The sequence below is a fragment of the Acipenser ruthenus genome, chromosome 2 (genome assembly GCF_902713425.1).
Source record: "Acipenser ruthenus chromosome 2, fAciRut3.2 maternal haplotype, whole genome shotgun sequence".
NCBI lineage: Eukaryota > Metazoa > Chordata > Actinopteri > Acipenseriformes > Acipenseridae > Acipenser > Acipenser ruthenus.
This window is the reverse complement of record NC_081190.1, coordinates 94,195,648-94,212,970: the sequence shown is the minus strand read 5'-3', so window position 1 is coordinate 94,212,970 and position 17,323 is coordinate 94,195,648. Positions and strand designations below refer to the sequence as shown.

Here is a 17,323-nt window from a genome sequence, read left to right as displayed (position 1 = left end):
GAACTTAATCTGAGTCAGAAAATCTCAAAAACTTCATAATACTGAGAAAGCAGTTCCTGCTCATTATTTCTTAACGGAAATCAGGGGGACCTTGCATCAAAATGTTTTGTGATCAGTACTCACTTTTGTTATTTTAGCTGATAATGTACACCGATATTCATGCTTAAATTTCTTCCAGCAAATAATTTAATGTTTGTCAGGCACGCTTACTATACTAATGACACAAGAACACTGAGACAGTCATTGTCCCATTGTCCTAAATATTTCCAACTGTTACTTAGTAACGTATGTTACCCAGTGGAGCACTTTATTTCTTTCTTTCTGTATATGTTTTGTTCACAATATGTTTGTGTGGCGAGGAGCCCTGCACATGAAAAGGGGGCGGGGCAAAGCCCTGCCATAAATGTATTTATTTTTAGAACGGGGTACCCCTCCGCCCCTGTGCAATTTATTATTTTGTATTTGTTTTGTTGTATTATTGTTATTGTTATTGTTATTGTTATTATTGCTATGCAGGTTGGGTACAGAAAGTGCCTATTGCTCCCAAGAGGGAGGCCTGGGAGAGCGAGCTGGCGATAGCCAAGACGGTAGAGGGCCATGACCCGGAACCTAGCTGGGAGGCGTCGATGAGTGGGGCAGTCACTTGCCAGGAGATGACCACAGTCCTACAGTGGCTGGTGGACTAGCGGCGGCTCCCCTGGGAAGGAGTGGCACCGCAGTCCCCATTGACGAAGGGCCTGTGGTTGCAGTGGGCTGGACTGGACATTCATGGCTGGGGTTCTGCAGTGCCAATGGAAGGAGCCAGCTACTGGAGAGGTGAGGTTGTAGGTGGTGGTTCCTCAGGCAATGCCGGAGGACGTGCTTAAGGCCCACCATGGCACGTCCGGCACCAGGCACTTCGGGGTCAATAAAAACCTGCACCGGATGCGACAGGGGTTCTACTGGGGATGGTGCAGGCGAGATGTGAAGGACTACTGTCACCGCTGCAACATCTGCATCGCCCACAAAGGACCCACGGATCAGTCACACACCCTACTTGCAGTTTCCTATCAGCAAACCCATGGATCAGCAAACCCAGGGTTGGGGTTGACATCTTGGGCCCATTCCCCCTCTCAGACAAGGGGAACTGATACATCCTGGTAGCCCTCGACTACTTTACCAAGTGGCCTGAAGCCTATGCGCTACCTGACCAGGAAGCGGAGATGGGGGCAGAAGCACTGCTGGTGATGTTCTTCAGACGATTTGGGGTCCCCCAGGAGCTTCACAGTGACCAGGGGCGGATCTTGGAATCAAGGGTGTTTGCAGAGATGTGCTGATGGCTGGGGATAAACAAGATGCAGACGACCCCCCCCCCCCCCCCCCCTTCACCCACAGAGCAATGGCTTGGTCGAGCGGTTTAACCACATGCTCGCGGTCCACCTGGCCATTACCACCACTCACCAATGCAACTGGGATGCACAACTGCCCCTCATCCTCCTGGCCTGCCACTCCACTGTACAGGACTCAACCTCCTACACCCCCGCACTCTTGATGTTGGGCTGGGTACCAGACACCTCCGCTGAACCACCTGGACCAGAGTATGCCAGGCTGCTTCAGGACCGTCTGGAATTGGCTCATGGGTTCGCCAATAACCAGTTACAGGCTGCGGGTTGCCAGGGCAGGAGGGAGAGCTGGTCTTCGTGTACGGAGGCAGGGCTGCTGCCTCAAGCTGGACAGCCACTGGCTAGGACCTTGCCAGGTCTTGGAGCGAATTGGGTAGGTGGTCTACTGGATCTGATTACCACCCAGAGGACAGCAGGTGGTATTCCACTGGGATCGTCTAGCTCCCTACCAAGGACAGGACCTGGTAGAGCCCGGCCCAGCAGCACTTGCCTCCCCCTTACCTGGCAGTCCTGTTCTGCTACCCTTCAGCCCTTGCCCTGCCCTGCCAGATAGTTCCCCTCCACCAGGACTCAACAGACTGCCACCTGTGGACGCAGGGAGCCCTGGGTCACCTGGGCAGCCAAGACCCCAACACAATGACAGACTACCACATCGTTTTCGGGACTTTGTTGGTCCCCTCGGGGACGAGGGACTGTAAGGGGAGAGCTATGTAACGACCCTGGGTCTGCTGTAACCGTGTTCAGCAAGTTCTGGCCCAGGGTTAACAGTTCAGTGCAGCAGGTGTTCAGGAACGTCAGAGGCGGGAGAATCGCCACCGATCAGGGGCTCGGCTTGCCGCGGGAGTGTCCCCAGTTGTGACATTGTTGGCAGAATCAAGGGATGAGATGTTGCAACTTCAGGGGATTGAGAGCTGGAAGTCATGTCTGCTTGGGATCGATGGCTGGTGCACTGGGGGCATAGGTCCACCAAAAAGTAATTACATTGACACAACAAATTAACCCTACAACCACCAAATACAAAATAAGTTGAAGTACTTTCTCATTTAATGTTAACCCTTGAAAGACGGGTTGACAAATATTATAGCCAGCTATAATATCTGGCATCCCCTCATGAAAAAAGAATAGGAAAGCCTAAGAAAGGGTAAAACAGTACAGCAGACTCCCTCCAGTGCTAACAAATACAAAGTAAGTTGAATTTGTGTCTCATTTAATGTTAACCCTTGAAAGACGGGTTGACAAATATTATAGCCAGCTTTAATATTTTGCATCCCCCCAGAAAAATAAAGAATGGGGAAGCCTAAGAAAGGGTAAAACAGCACCGCAGACAGCCTCCAGTGTTACCAAATACAAAATAAGTTAAATTAGTGTTACTGTTAAATCTTGAAAGACAGAGGGTGCCAAATATTAGGCTATAGCTGTATACCAGAGTGGACGGTTTCTCCCATCTCAGCTGTGGATCTCTCCAGCTCCTTCAGAGTTACCATTGGCCTCTTGGTTGCTTCTCTGACTAATGCCCTCCTTACCTGGTCACTGAGTTTTGGTGGACAGCCTTCTCTAGGCAGAGTCGCGGTTGTGCCATATTCTTTCCATTTTTTAATAATGGATTTAACGGTGCTCAAGGGGATGTTCAAAGATTGGGATATTTTTTTATAACCCAACCCTGATTGGTGCTTCTCCAGAACTTTATCCCTGACTCGTTTTGATAGCTCCTTGGTCTTTATGATGCTGTTCGTTTAGATATGCTCACTAACAAACTCTGGGGCCTTCCAGAAACAGGTGTATTTAATCTGAGATCATGTGACACTTTAATTGCACACAGGTCGACTCCATTCAACTAATTATGTGACTTCTGAAGGCAATTGGTTGCACCAGAGCTTTTTTAGGGGGGTCACAGCAAAGGGGGTGAATACTTATGCAATCAAGACTTCTCAGTTTTTTATTTGTAAATAATTTTGAAAAATATGTAGATTTTTTCCCCCACTTTGACATTATAGACTATTTTGTGTTGATCAGTGACAAAAAATCCTAATTAAATCAATTTTAATTCCAGGTTGTAACACTACAAAATGTGGAAAAGTCCAAGGGGGGTGAATACTTATGCAAGGCACTGTATTAAACTAACTGATACTATTATATCAACACCGCTTGTTTAGCACCCTCTAGCGTCTACTACATCCGGCGTCCATTAAAGCACTTGCTCTGGATACCATATTATTTTTACATACAATTACCCATTTATACAGTTGGGTTTTTACTGGAGCAATCTAGTTAAAGTACCTTGCTCAAGGGTACAGCAGCAGTGTCCTCCACCTGGGATTGAACCCACGACCCTCCGGTCAAGAGTCCAGAGCCCTAACCACTACTCCACACTGCTGCCCCTACAACAACAACAACAACAACAACAACAACAACAACAACAACAACAACAACAACAACAACAACAACAACAACAACAACAACAACAACAGGATTCAACTACAACAAATGACGTTACGTCAAGATAATGCACTAAAGCTATTTTGATTTAAACCACTGTGAAAATGTTCCAGAATTTCTTGAAAACTGAAAATCTCATTGGTTATAACTGTCTCCTAAAAATGTGCACTACAACTTATATAAAAAATATATATAAACTATATATTTTTATCTTCTAGTGTAACAAGCTGTATTGGATTTTACATAACAAAAGTAAATAGATCTAATAGACATACAAAATTATCGTGAGGGATTGATCATTTGAGTCCCTGTCGCGTATATATCTCAGCTGCCAAATCTAAACATAACATTATTGTTAAACTATAAGTGAGTTCTTGTGGCAGTCTTGCTCGCAGCGGTGAGGTGTGGTGATGTCACCGACCAGGAAGTAACTGAAACCAAACAGTGGATGGGCGGGTGAAGCTGTATTTATTAACAAACAAAAGATTTAAACAAAACACAAAACAAAAAGGCACAAGGGCCAAACGAATAAACAAACAAGTAAGTGTCGTGCTGGCTAATCAAGCACGTTTTAGCAATTGTTAATTATGTCTTATTCTCCTCGCGCTCTTTCTCTCTCCGCTCTCCCGTACTCTCCTCTACACTCCACGAGTGCCGAGAGCTGCAGGTTAACTCTGGCCGAGGGATTAACTAGTTAATCACGCGTTTGGTAAGGATGCATGACTGTCAGCTAGTTAAATAATCAGTAGCTGATCAGCCATGCAGCCTCACGAGGTTTTTAAATAAAAGACGCGGCGCTTTTATCCGCGCCGCAAACAAAAATACAAATAATAATAAATAGGGGCGGGACACTCCGCCACAGTCCTCCACTCACTTGTTTTAGTCACCAGCAGCGTTATGTTTTTTGTTTTAGAATAAAATTATCACACACTCAATATTTCCAGGTGAAAAATAACTTTATTGAGGAATAAAAATCCAGATTGCAAGTCTTTTTCACAGGAATTCTCCTAGACGTTGCTGTCAAAACGTGCCTGGATTTCTATTGTGTGATTGTTTTATTTCTGCAGTTACACACACCTCAGATGTGACTGACTTTCCTGTGGTATTTTGCTCTTTGTGCTTTTTTTTTTTTTTTTTTTTTTTTTTTGTATGGGGGCATGTCTCTGAGAATCCTGTGTTAAGCTTGCCCTAGGTGGCTTGTTGCCTCTAAAAGTACTTCAGGTACCTGAAACAGAATGTAAGCCTCATAGTGTACTCTTTCAATAGTAACATGCTACAATGATCCCTTTAAACAACAAGTAAGATATGTTTCCCCCCCATAATTCTGCTGTTGAAAGTAACCCAAAACACAGGGATCTGGCTTCAAAACGATTTAATTTATTCATAAAGATTTGTGTACATACAGTAAGTGCATGGCTTGCCAGCCACTTGTCAGGTGCTAACAGCAGTAAACACTGTTACAGAAATACTAAAATGAAAAGACCGCTCCTGGTGGGCAAAACAGCTTAGAACTGACAGGTAATTGTGATAATTCCACATGCAGCTAATACATGTTTTTACAGAAAGTGAGGTAATATGTTTTGCACTTTTGTAGGTATTAAAATACCGTAGTTGTTATTATGGGTATAGTTTTAATAGTGTAAATCACATGCATTACATAAATAGTGAACCAGCAACAGCAGTCACCAAAATGAATGAACGTTTCTTGCTGCTTATTCAATAGTACTGCCATTGGCAGAAAAAAATAAAAATAAAATAAAAATCTCCTCAGAGACAGTGACTGCTTATTGTCGTTCAGGTGGCAATGCTACATTTACTATTTTTACAGGGCTTCCTTAATTATCATATACAGTATGTGTTTTTGTCAAAGTAAGGATAGGATGCCTTGATAGAAAAAACACACACTAAATAGCACATACAGCATATAGACAGTAAACTATATTTAAAAATGTATAACACACACTTTACTGTATTTCTGGAAGTTTCTCAGGCCTAAAAGACACCACTCATCACTGTTAAGCTATTTCATTTGATAATATAAAAATAGAAGTACACAAATATCACTATTGATTCTTAAGTAAGTTTTGAATCAATAATATTTATAATATTTTGTGTTAATTATGTATGGATATTAATGAGTTCATAAAAACGCCAGTATTCACAGACAAATTACTGTGAAAATTTTTCACAAAAAAAATCCTTTGACTTGAATTTAAGGAATATTTTGAGAATAGTATATAGTAATGTCTATGCTCAATTAGAGGGTGAATATATCATTCTGCCTTACAATATTTACACTTAATTTAAATGTTATTAAGCATAGATACAAATTACTTAATGGGTAAATCTTTTTGCACGATATATGTAAGTACACAATTATATCAGAAAAGGGCTAGGGTTAGAGTTAGGATTGTATCGTGCAAAAAGATTTCATAATAGAAGTCAGAAATTGTACAGGCCAATCCCTGAATACTGTCAAACAAACTTCTATGAGATCTGAAAGGATTACGGGCATTCACATTCAATGTGTAAGAAACATATTTTAAAAATATTTTGCAATGGATAAAATAACGTTTGATATCCATAAAACTGTTTGTTGGTTCCTTTTAACAATTATAGTTCTTTGGGGATAAAACATAATTTTATTAATATTTTAAAAAAAATAGGGCCCATTACATAATACAGGACATAATGGGCTTCTCGGAGCACTTTGCTCCAAATTGTCATGAGCACAATTTTTTTTTCAGAAAGGAAAAACTCACAATAAAGTTACCAAACCAGAAAACTAAGCCAGACGCTTAATGTTGGTGCTTGTTACTAGTCTTAAGCTGTTTTCATTAATTGTAATTGATGTTTTTTTTTTCTTCTGAGAAATGGCACTAATGGCGATTTGGAGTAAATAGCTTTGAGAATCAAACCTAATGTTACAAAAGGGCTTAACAAACAGTAGACCACCAAGCAATCAAGCACCTACTGATGTCCAGCTCTATTGCAGACTACTACAATCCCTTGTAGCACAGATTACAGCAGCCGTTCTGCACCAAAACACCACATCCCACAAAAGCTTTAATTTGTGTCCCAAATTACTAATTACGGCCTGGTCATAACTAAAACCTGAATCTTTTGATGCCAGATTGGACCAGCTTTGAAATGTTTTCATTGTTTATCGTATTTTTAATTGTTAGCTGTACTGGTTGAAACCACGTTGAGCATGGATGGGTGAACATCGCAGATGTCAAACCACTGCTCACTTATCTTGTGGTGAGGTAGTAGACCGTTGTATGGCAGAGCTGGGTTGGCGAGTCGCTCTTTGTCATCCACCATCTTCCAGAAGACCCTGTCTTTGAAGAAGTAGATTGCCTGGTTGTAATAAGAGAAGTAGACGGCATTCAGGTTGCCCACCGGGTGATCATCAGCCACAACCGCAGGGAAAACATCAACAATCCGCCTGGGGTAGCCAGCAACCCTACTACCGAGCTCGACATTGAAGGCAGTGACCTACAGGTTCGAGAACAGGAAGAGAAACCTTAGTAAATGCCATATAATGGCCTCTACTAGTCTAGTGAAGGGATACTTCTGGCTCAAATTGCAAACGGCTTCTTAGGTCCTTTTTAAAATTACAGATTCAGTGTTTTTTTTTTTTAGACACTTTTAATTGTTCTAGTTCTACAAACCAGCTTATTTTCTTAGTATTTTTTTTATCATTAATGGTTTAATTGTTATTTTTGTGTGTGTGTGTGTGTGTGTGTGTGAAGTGCTTTTAGATCCTTATGCTAAAAGGTACATTAGAAATGTGAATTGTTGTATTATTCCTATCAGGGATATTACATTTTTGTTGCTGTGGGAATTATCCAGCTGGTTTCAATAGAAACATTGGCAATTAACTGAAAAATATGTTCTTTGTATCACATCTAGGATTATCTGTACAAGTTTGTGTAAAAATGCAGATTCATCTTCACTGTAAGCATTCAGCTATATCTAGAAATAGCTAAATATGATATGTCTAATTAATTGCTTTAGAAATTAGCAGTAACGTTCTAAAAGAGTAGTCAGAACAACAGCCAAAGATAATTCTTGCATGTTAGACTGTTCATTTTCTATACCAAAGTTTTATTTTTCTGTTCACACAAAAATGAAATCAAAAATAAGAAAAAATATGCAAAAGACAATTAGTGCACGTTTACAGTGGTGATGAACTGTATCAGGTCTGAATAGTTCCTCACATTGTTTCCCCTAAAGAAATAGATGTTGTGATCCCGTTTGTCGAAGAAGGCTGAGTCGATGGGGCTAGGGATTTCTGGGAAGCCGTCACTTATGAGTTTAGGGTATGCTTCTCCTTGAGGATCTTCAGTATAAGCCTGATCATTCTCACTGTCATATCGCCAGTACTGTGTGCCTAAAATAATAGGTGTCATCAATCATCTGAAACTGCAGTTCACTATACAAATTAAGAACATTAAGAACATGCTAAAATGCATTTTGCACCATTAAAAAAAATAGGAAAATAGGAATGTTGATGTTACCTAATTTGTAAGAAATTCGCTTGTTATACTCTGGGACATGTCTCATTTACATAATTAGTGGGTTTAAAACAATATATATATATATATATATATATATATATATATATATATATATATATATATATATATAGTAGGCCAACTAAATCACCCCATACTTTAATACATACTTTATCTGGTTTAGGTTTACTTGTTTGACACCATTGGAGTTTACCTTTAAAGAAAAGAGTGTAATCTTTATTCCATGTCCAAATGTGGACAAATCCGTCTATGTCAGAGGACGGTATCCCACGCCACCCTACACCTAGTACATTGGGATCACCATAGCGAGTTCTGTTGTTGCGGTTCTCGTACATCCAGTACCAGCTGTTCCGGAAAAAGTAGGTGTTGAAGCGGTAAGCCAGCTCTCCAAACTGGTTCATCTCTTTGTAGACCCAGTCAAAAACTGTGCTGAAACTGTTCTCACAGGCACCTCAGAGGGTTAGACAAAACGGTAACACTTTATAAGTATTTGTAATTCAAATGTAATTACATATAAACAAGCATTTAATTTACTATTAAATTCAAATGAAGTACATGTAGGGTGACCACCTTTTCAAAATGCAAAAACGGCACTCCGGTCTTTGCTCCAAGCAGATATGCTATGGTTTGATTGACTGTGGCGCTAAACTGTACGATTGCACTGTGTCTAGGAATCCAGGACAAATTCCGTCCCGGAGGCATTTAGTCCGGGACTGGGACTTGATCTTTACATTTAGGGACTGTCCCGTCCAATTAGGAATGGGTGGTCACTCTAAGTACATGCAGCATTTCAAAGCTGAGGGAACACAAAGCCACTTTGTGGTTTGGAACTTGGTTTCATGAAACTAGGTTTCAAGCCACTGCATGGCACACCAGAGGAGACTTAGGGTTTGATAGAGCAAAGTTGCCTCAAACTAGATCTCCCAGTCTCCTGAAACCAGGTTTCAAATCACAGTTCCTGAAAAAGTGGACTTGTGTTCCCTCAGCTAAAGATCCAAAACAGAACCCTTTGTAAGTTCTGGCATCCATCTTTGTAGCTGGAGAAAGTCTATGCAGACATTTTCAGCAAAGAAGCCCACTATTTTGTCCCCATGTCCCTCTATTCCCAGCTCTTATGCAAAGAACATTTTTAATGCTTTCTTGAATAGACAAATGGACTGGTCACCACCTTATGCATATAGGGATGTAGAACTAAACACTGTCAGATTTGCATTAAATGGCACTCCCTCGTAACTTGTACCGTATTTTAATCACTTTGTATTTGTAATGTGGAAGGGTTTCATATAGGTTACAGAATCCAGCACCAAATTGTGACAGTTTTAGATGTTTTTGGTAAATGTAATATTTAGGCAACAGATTAATTGTAAATGATTACAATCCAGTCATTTTTATCATAAAAAACAAACAAAACAACTGAATACAATTCTCCTAAATTTCCCTTTCTAACCTAATTTACCATATATTTGTTGAATAGCCTTCCTGTCCATCCAGTCAAGTTCTAGATTAGCATCCTGAGGTATGTAGTTGGCCTGCATTACAGAGCCTGGCCTGTTGATATGGGACAGTCCGAGGACATGGCCTATTTCATGCACCGCCACCTGCAGGTAGGACAACACCAATACTGAATACTGAGCAGAATCTACATTGATATGGCATTAAGTAATATGGGATTGTCTCAAATTGCTTACCTTTAGTAGGCTTATTCCTTGATCGCTCTTGGGGGGCACAAAATGCTCATCGTCATCAAAATGTATATCCCCCAAGTGCCAGGCATGTGCAAATACCTGCCCTGTGCCATCAAAAGCCTGGGAGCAGCCAAGGTGCCTTCCTATTGGGGTAAAGACAATGCATGTCAAATCCCTTCCCCTCTTTCATCAATTACGTCATCAAGATGCGTCATCTAGGTCATGAATAGTGACCAATGGGTTAACCCCACATCAGCTGCTGAGGAGAGTCAATGTAACCCAGCAACAAAGGTGACAACCCTGTAAAATGTTGTTTTTTTGGCAAGACACAACTCATGATGATAGAGTCTATCTAGACTACATGCAGAAAGTAGGTGAAACATTATTGGTTTAAATGTACAAATTACATTTTGACACCAATCTTGGGATCACAAAACGATATTCCACATTCTGTAAATCGGTTATATAATACTAACACCACCTTTTCTAATGACATACAGGTCATAAATGCCACTAATCCAATTTTCATTAAACTATTCACTGCCATTTATTATTCTATACCATTTTGTACATATTGATATACGTCATGGTCATCAATTCTCTAATCATTGGTAGCTCTAATTTTATATTTACAGACACCACATGAAAACTTAGTTAAACATGAAGGTTCCAGGGGGCTCCTGAGTGATGCATCTGGTAAAAGCACTCCACGTGGAGTGCAGGATGTGCCCCATAGTCTGGAGGTTGCTGGTTCAAGTCCAGGCTATTCCACTGAAGACTGTGGATGGGAGTTACCAGGGGCCGGTGCACAATTGGCCAAGCGCTGCCCGGGTGGGGAAGGCTTAGGTTGGCCAGGGTGTCCAAGGCTCACCGCGCACCAGCGACCCCTGTAGACTGCAGGCCTGCCTGTAAGTTGCCCGGAGCTGCATGGTCCTCCGACGCTGTAGCTCTCAGGCGGCTGAATGGCAGGCCTGCAGAGTGAAAAGAAGTGGACAGCTGACGGCACACGTTTTGTGGACGCGCGTGTCCGTCTTAGTCTCTCCCGAGTCAGTTTGGGGGTGGCAGCGGTGGGCCGGGTTGAAATTAAAAAAGAATAACAATTGGGCTTTCCAAATTGGGGAGAAAATTAGATAAAAAAAAATAAAATAAATAAATAAATAAAAAACACATGAAGGTTCCCAAAATCATGTTAAATTGATAACATATGGTTCTCACCTGACCCCTTAATCCTGGTCCTTCATGTTGGGCTATCTTTTTGAAAAACTCAGAATAACTCATTTATAACGATACCATCTAAAGTCTTTTTTTGTTAGTTCTATTCCAAGGGTAATTTATATGCAAAAAATAAATCATGATTGAAACAAACTGATCAAACCATTAAAGACTGATAGCAAAGAGGATGGGGCTGCCAGCAGAATAAGTCCTGCAGATTTTTTTTATTGCTTTGTAAGATAAACAACAAGGTATCAGAGAGTGAGACAGAAAAGGATAAAAGCAAAGTTCACACTCACGGGTCCCAAAGCCCAGCTTGATGTCAATTTGACTGGCCAGGGAGGTAAGATCCTCTTCAAAATTCAGGGGCATTACCTCACTCCACATTCGGAAAGCCTGTTTCAGGGTGTACCTTTGGTCATCAATAGGGAGCCAGGCACTGTAGCCCTCCCCGAGAAGCCTCCATTTAAGAGTAGCCTTGGAGAATCCTAGCCCATTGGTGTTGTTGTCAATGTAGTCTGCAGCTCTGTGTTTCCTGTGTGAATAATCTACCAGCCTCTGGAGAAAGCGTTTCTCTCTGTGGTGCCCCATGCTGTTGTTGGTGTTGTAATTGGAGGTACTAGTATCATCCGATTGGTCGAAGCTCTTTATGACTGTGTCATTGCCAGCACTGAGATGACTTGCAAGAGCAGTTGAGTTCCCATTGACTATGTTGGAATGTTCTGGACTTTTCACTTCTGGTGAGGCTTTGTGATCTGGCACACCACATCTGGGTCTATTCATAGCCACCTTGGTGACACTGTCAAGGAGACCCGTCACAGGCAGGCTGTTGGCCTCCTGGAAGCGCTTGAGAGCCTTGATGAAGCTTGGGTCTGGAGTGAGCTCTGTGGGTGGTGGTTCATCGATGTACCTTCCCATTGACCGCCCTTCTGATATAAAGGACAGGATGTCTGGAGGGGCAGGATCTTCTTCTCGGGGTATCGGTACATCATGGTACTCCAATGACTCCCAATTTACAGGCTTAATCCATCCATACCTATCTAGATATTGCTATAAGACATTTATGAAACACGTTTACAAAGGATTTTATAGCTTTTGCATGTGTACTTCAAAAACACTACAAGCAATGTCTAACCATCATACAGTACCATACACACGAGCAAGTGCAGTTTTTCAAAAGTTTAAATACATTTATTTTCAAAAACAGATATATACAATACAGTGAAAGCAATAGAAAACAAAAAATAAACTAATAAATGTAATATAAATTGTTAAATAAGAGTTCAGTCCCCACTGGTGAACACTGATTAGTAGTGTTGATGCAGTACTTAAATGTTTATACATTTAATATTAGTTTAGAATTCCTCCTTTTTTATCCCCCATGTAACATACTTTTTCTTCAGGTTTCTTCATTTAAAAAATGCCAGAACACAGTCTTAAAACATGTTATGAATATAAAAGAGCTCTTATTTCCTTGGCAGAGTTTAGAATTTTTAAATATGCATTAGAAACTTCAGAACCTTCATCCACAGAACATCTGCAGAACATCCTAACATATCAAACTAAATCAGATTTTTAAGTTTGTTTTCTTAATTTAAAAAAAAAAAGCATCATAGAAAACACCAAATCTTGCATTCACCAATTCAAATGATACTAATTAAAAATAATCTTTAAATAATTGTTTTATTAATTAAATAATTTGTGACATAGGTGCAAGCTTTGGGCTTGGTTCATTGTATGGTTTTACTGCTAAAGTCGTTGTTGGATGCTTACCTTTGCAAACTTTGAAGTCAGGATTGGGCCAGCTTGACTCCCAGGGGAGAGCTGAATATCTGAGTGATCCCGGCTGTGGTACAGCTTTTCAGCTTCTGCTAGAGACAGCAGCAACATGTGGCTTATCAAGAAGCTCAAGCACACCATTCTGCCCTTGCGCCAATGAAGTATCCAGATGACAAGAGAAGTTTTCCCCTCTTTTCCTCTTTGACAAAGACTGATTCACTCCAACCTCCTTAGGGGAGCTTTGATGTAACAGCAGGTATATTGGAACAACAACAAAAAAAATAAGTCTTATCAAATATTTTGGTACTTGATTATTGCAGGGAGAAGACAAATAAATAAAAAATTAAATCTAAAATAATTAAAAAACAGTGATCTTATTTCCCTGTGCCTTTTCTTCAGAGGAACCTTTGTAAATGTACATATGTTTTTTTTCAAATGGTTTTTAATGTTATTATATATATATATATATATATATATATATATATATATATATATATTTATATATATATATATATATATATATATATAAGCCAGTGAAATAATTAAAAACAAATGTAATATAAAATGTATTCATTAAATACTGATTTGAAACATTTTAAATATGCAAAATTTTAAAGTTGAAACAGGTTAAGTTAATAAAAACAAAACCTGAAAGTAGCTTGTAGATTCTGCCACCATCACTATGTTCTTTATATGCATTTGGAATTTACTTGGAGAGATTTGCTGCAATCTGTCAGGAGATGTTTATACTTTATCTAAAGTTTCCAGATGTGAAAATAAGAACCTTTAGTCCTATAACTCACTTTTGCTCAGGGTAAAAAATCTAAGTGGTAGTTTGAACCTGGACCGACGTGCACTAGATTGGGAATGATCAGATTACACTTTGCTAGTTTTATTATACTATTATACTATAAACAATATTGCCCAATTCAGATCTTACACACTGAGATTCTACATTAGTTTTGTCAAAAACCTTTTTCATGGTACGTATATTATAAAGATCGGTTGTCTTATCCTGTACACAACATTACCAAGCAGGTGCATCAAGACAGTGGTAGATCCAGATGCAACTGCTAAAATATAACAATAAGGCTCTCCCTGGCATTTCCAACAACAAAAGCCACAACAGAATGTTTGTGAACTTAAAGTATAGTGACTTGTGTTAATTAAAGAAAGGTATGGGTCAATGGGACTGGTTACAGTCAGGTCTTGTTACAGCTGGATTTGAAACCAGGCATGAGAAGCTTGTGAATTAGCCCTGTCAAGTTTCCTCAACGAAGGCTGTGCTCATTTATATGTTACAGTAATTCTGTAAAAAGAGTAATACATTTTTATTATTGTTAAAAAAATAAATAAAGAAAAAAAATCAGCTGCATTAGCATGGGAAGTCAGACACTGAAATTTTCTGGTTATTTGAGTACCATGACAACCACACAAAATAAATATAAGTAACAGTACTGTAATAGCTACGGAAGCTTCCTAGTGCCAATTGAAAAAAAAAAAAGTATCTCCTGCATAGGACTTTCTAACTCCTACGTAGGAGGTTTTTTTTTAAGTCTTACATAGGAGATATAACATAGGGGCAGCAGTGTGGAGTAGTGGTTAGGGCTCTGGACTCTTGACCGGAGGGTCGTGTGTTCGATCCCAGGTGGGGGACACTGCTGCTGTACCCTTGAGCAAGGTACTTTACCTAGATTGCTCCAGTAAAAAAAAAAAAAAAAAAAAACTGTATAAATGGGTAATTGTATGTAAAAATAATGTGTAAAAAAGAATGCAATTGTATGTAAAAATAATGTGATATCCTGTAACAATTGTATGTCGCCCTGGATAAGGGCATCTACTAAGAAATAAATAATAATAATAATATAAAGTCCTATGTAGGAGATGTAAAGTCCTATGTAGGAGATACTTTTTTTTTTTTTTTAATTGGCTCTAGGATGCTTCCGTAAATAGCTAACACATCAACATAGCTATGTTTTGCCTCATTGCCTCTGAACTGCACGTACTACTGGGCACTCAGAAAGAACACCAGACACAACCCACAACTATACACTAACTTAACAAAACATTTAATTAATGTATTACTAATTGACCCTGTACTAATCTGTTACAATGTATGTAGGCATTAACTGAATATTTTATTTGGAAAATTTGAAACTAGAAAGGAAATCAACCCATTGAATTTTATGAATACAAAAGCACAGGTATGGGCAGAACATAAACCAGTTCATTTTTTATATCTTAACAGCTCTTTAGATTATTAATTAAACAAATAAACAAAACATAAATAATAGATAAATAATCTTACCTTCGTCTTTATAAAAGTAATTCAGTAAGGGAATTCAGTACTCAGATATTTTGAGGAATACTGATGATTTAAAAAAAATTAGAATAATGCTTAAAAGTCAAAAACACAAAGCTGCCTCACACCTCAAGAAGATACACGAGTGGTATTCCATGGACAATGTCTGAAAATGTACTATCCCTACCTTTCCCACTTGCAAAAGTAAAATCTGCTGTGTTTAGGGTTAAGGAAAAAAAGCTTGTATTTTGCTTTGTTCTTTATCTTTCTTGTTTCCTTTAGTCTAGCAGTGGAAGTCACTGCGCGTGGTTTTAGCACTCTGTCAGATTCAGGCAGGCAGAAAGGTTTTAATGTTTTCCCTATGTGGGAGGGGCACGATCAGTCTTTAATTTAGTGCATCCACTGAGCCAATCGGATTAACATTAAACAAGTCTTCACTCTTTTCGTCTTATGATCCAAAGCTATGTCGCCTGGGTTATTTGGTTCTGTTAGAGGCCAGTTCTTTTTTTCTGCATTCTGTGTGTGCTGCTAAGTGCATACCTACATGGCTATTGATACAGTATAGAATCACAACAAAAGCCAGTGATATTGGGACAGGTTTCTAAACATTTGATCCAGTGCAAAGTTTGCACAACTCTTACTTTAAAGGAATGTTTTAAAACTAAGATTCAAACTCAAATGCATTTATAGAGTCTTTTGACACAGCAAAAACTCTGTAAAGAGCAAGTAGCTTGAAATGGCATTTGAAATTATTCTTTACATTATTATTATTATTATTATTATTATTATTATTATTATTATTATTATTTGGCCAGCAGAATTGAAAGGTCTCTTTGTCACATGACTTAAAGGAAAGCTCAGGGTCAGGTAAGGACGACATAAAAATTATGATAATGCAATATTGAGCAGCGTAACTCAGAAAGTTATATAAATGTAAATATTCAATTAAAATTACATTTGAAGCCACATCCACTTGAAAAATGAAGACAATTGGATATATTCTGTGGGTTTGGCAGGGAAGGGTGTTAAAAACACATCACTGAAGACTCAGACACACAGAGCTGCAGTCAAAGCACTGAAGCATACGTTGATTCAAAGAACATTAACAAAAACAAACAAACAAGGCACATGGGCCAAAATAAAAAGTTTAAACAAAAGCACTATTGCTTAGGCTGGGCATTGGCCTTCACTAAAACAGTCCATAAACACAGTACGTACACACACACACACACACACACACACACACTCACTCACTCACTCACTCACTCACTCACTCACTCACTCACTCACAACAACTCCTCTCAACTCCCACTACCAAACACAGGCTTTCTTCCCTTTTCATACCATGTGGCTGGGTCTTAATTGGTGATCAATTATTCAATTAAGACCCATAGAAATAAAAACATACCACCCACACTATTTACACCAGCAGGGTACTTGATAACATTGCATTATTGGTACAGGCTAGTCCATTTTATGATTGCTTATTATGTTGTTATGGGGAGTTGAGTCCTACTGAAGATTGTAATCTTGAGGAAAAAAACAAACATGTGCAAACATAATAAGAATATAACAAAAGTTTGGGAATGAGAAAAGGCCATTCGGCCCATAAAGGCTCGTCACCTCGTCACTTGTTAGCCCACCATTCTCCCCTACTGGGAGGATCTCATTTAAATACACATAATTTAGTCTTCTTTTAAATGTTCCCAGTGTTTTAGATCCTACTACGTCACCTAGGGCTAGGCTATTCCATGTGTAAAAAAGTGCTTTCTACCTTCTTACTTTTATTCAGCTTCCATGTATGCCCTCTTGTTCTACTCTGTGCTAAATTTGAAGTATAAGTTCAGACTGAGGGCATTTCGATAAAAATCGCAATATTTTAAAATGATGTATTATATGGTTACAATGAGTGGATATCAGCTAGTATCGTACATCATCCTATAAAATATTCTATGTAGACCACCCTAATATGAAAATATTAGTTTG

The 17,323-nt window shown here is 39.3% G+C and overlaps 2 protein-coding genes across 2 annotated transcripts in view; one reads left to right on the top strand and one right to left on the bottom strand.

The window, feature by feature from the left end:
* The window catches only part of LOC131702136 (uncharacterized), a 283,941-nt gene that overhangs the window by 93,560 nt on the left and 173,058 nt on the right, over positions 1 to 17,323 (top strand). The window lies entirely within an intron of this gene.
* LOC117409668 (matrix metalloproteinase-21-like) lies at positions 4,941 to 15,639 on the bottom strand. Its single transcript, XM_034015983.3, has 8 exons — positions 15,344 to 15,639; positions 13,030 to 13,274; positions 11,556 to 12,306; positions 10,048 to 10,187; positions 9,816 to 9,957; positions 8,553 to 8,810; positions 8,042 to 8,214; positions 4,941 to 7,316 (listed from the first exon to the last, which is right to left on the bottom strand). Exons 2-8 carry the CDS (start codon positions 13,174 to 13,176, stop codon positions 6,993 to 6,995), a joined length of 1,935 nt encoding a protein of 644 aa, XP_033871874.3. The 5' UTR covers positions 13,177 to 13,274; positions 15,344 to 15,639; the 3' UTR covers positions 4,941 to 6,992.

What these genes read in the sequence shown, in the direction of transcription:
- LOC117409668 (XM_034015983.3), bottom strand. Translation starts at nt 13,176, where the DNA reads ATGGTGTGCTTGAGCTTCTTGATAAGCCACATGTTGCTGCTGTCTCTA. An exon ending in TGACTTCAAAGTTTGCAAAG is followed by an intron (nt 12,307 to 13,029) that starts GTAAGCATCCAA and finishes AATGTCTTATAG; the next exon opens with CAATATCTAGATAGGTATGG. An exon ending in CAAGCTGGGCTTTGGGACCC is followed by an intron (nt 10,188 to 11,555) that starts GTGAGTGTGAAC and finishes TTACCCCAATAG; the next exon opens with GAAGGCACCTTGGCTGCTCC.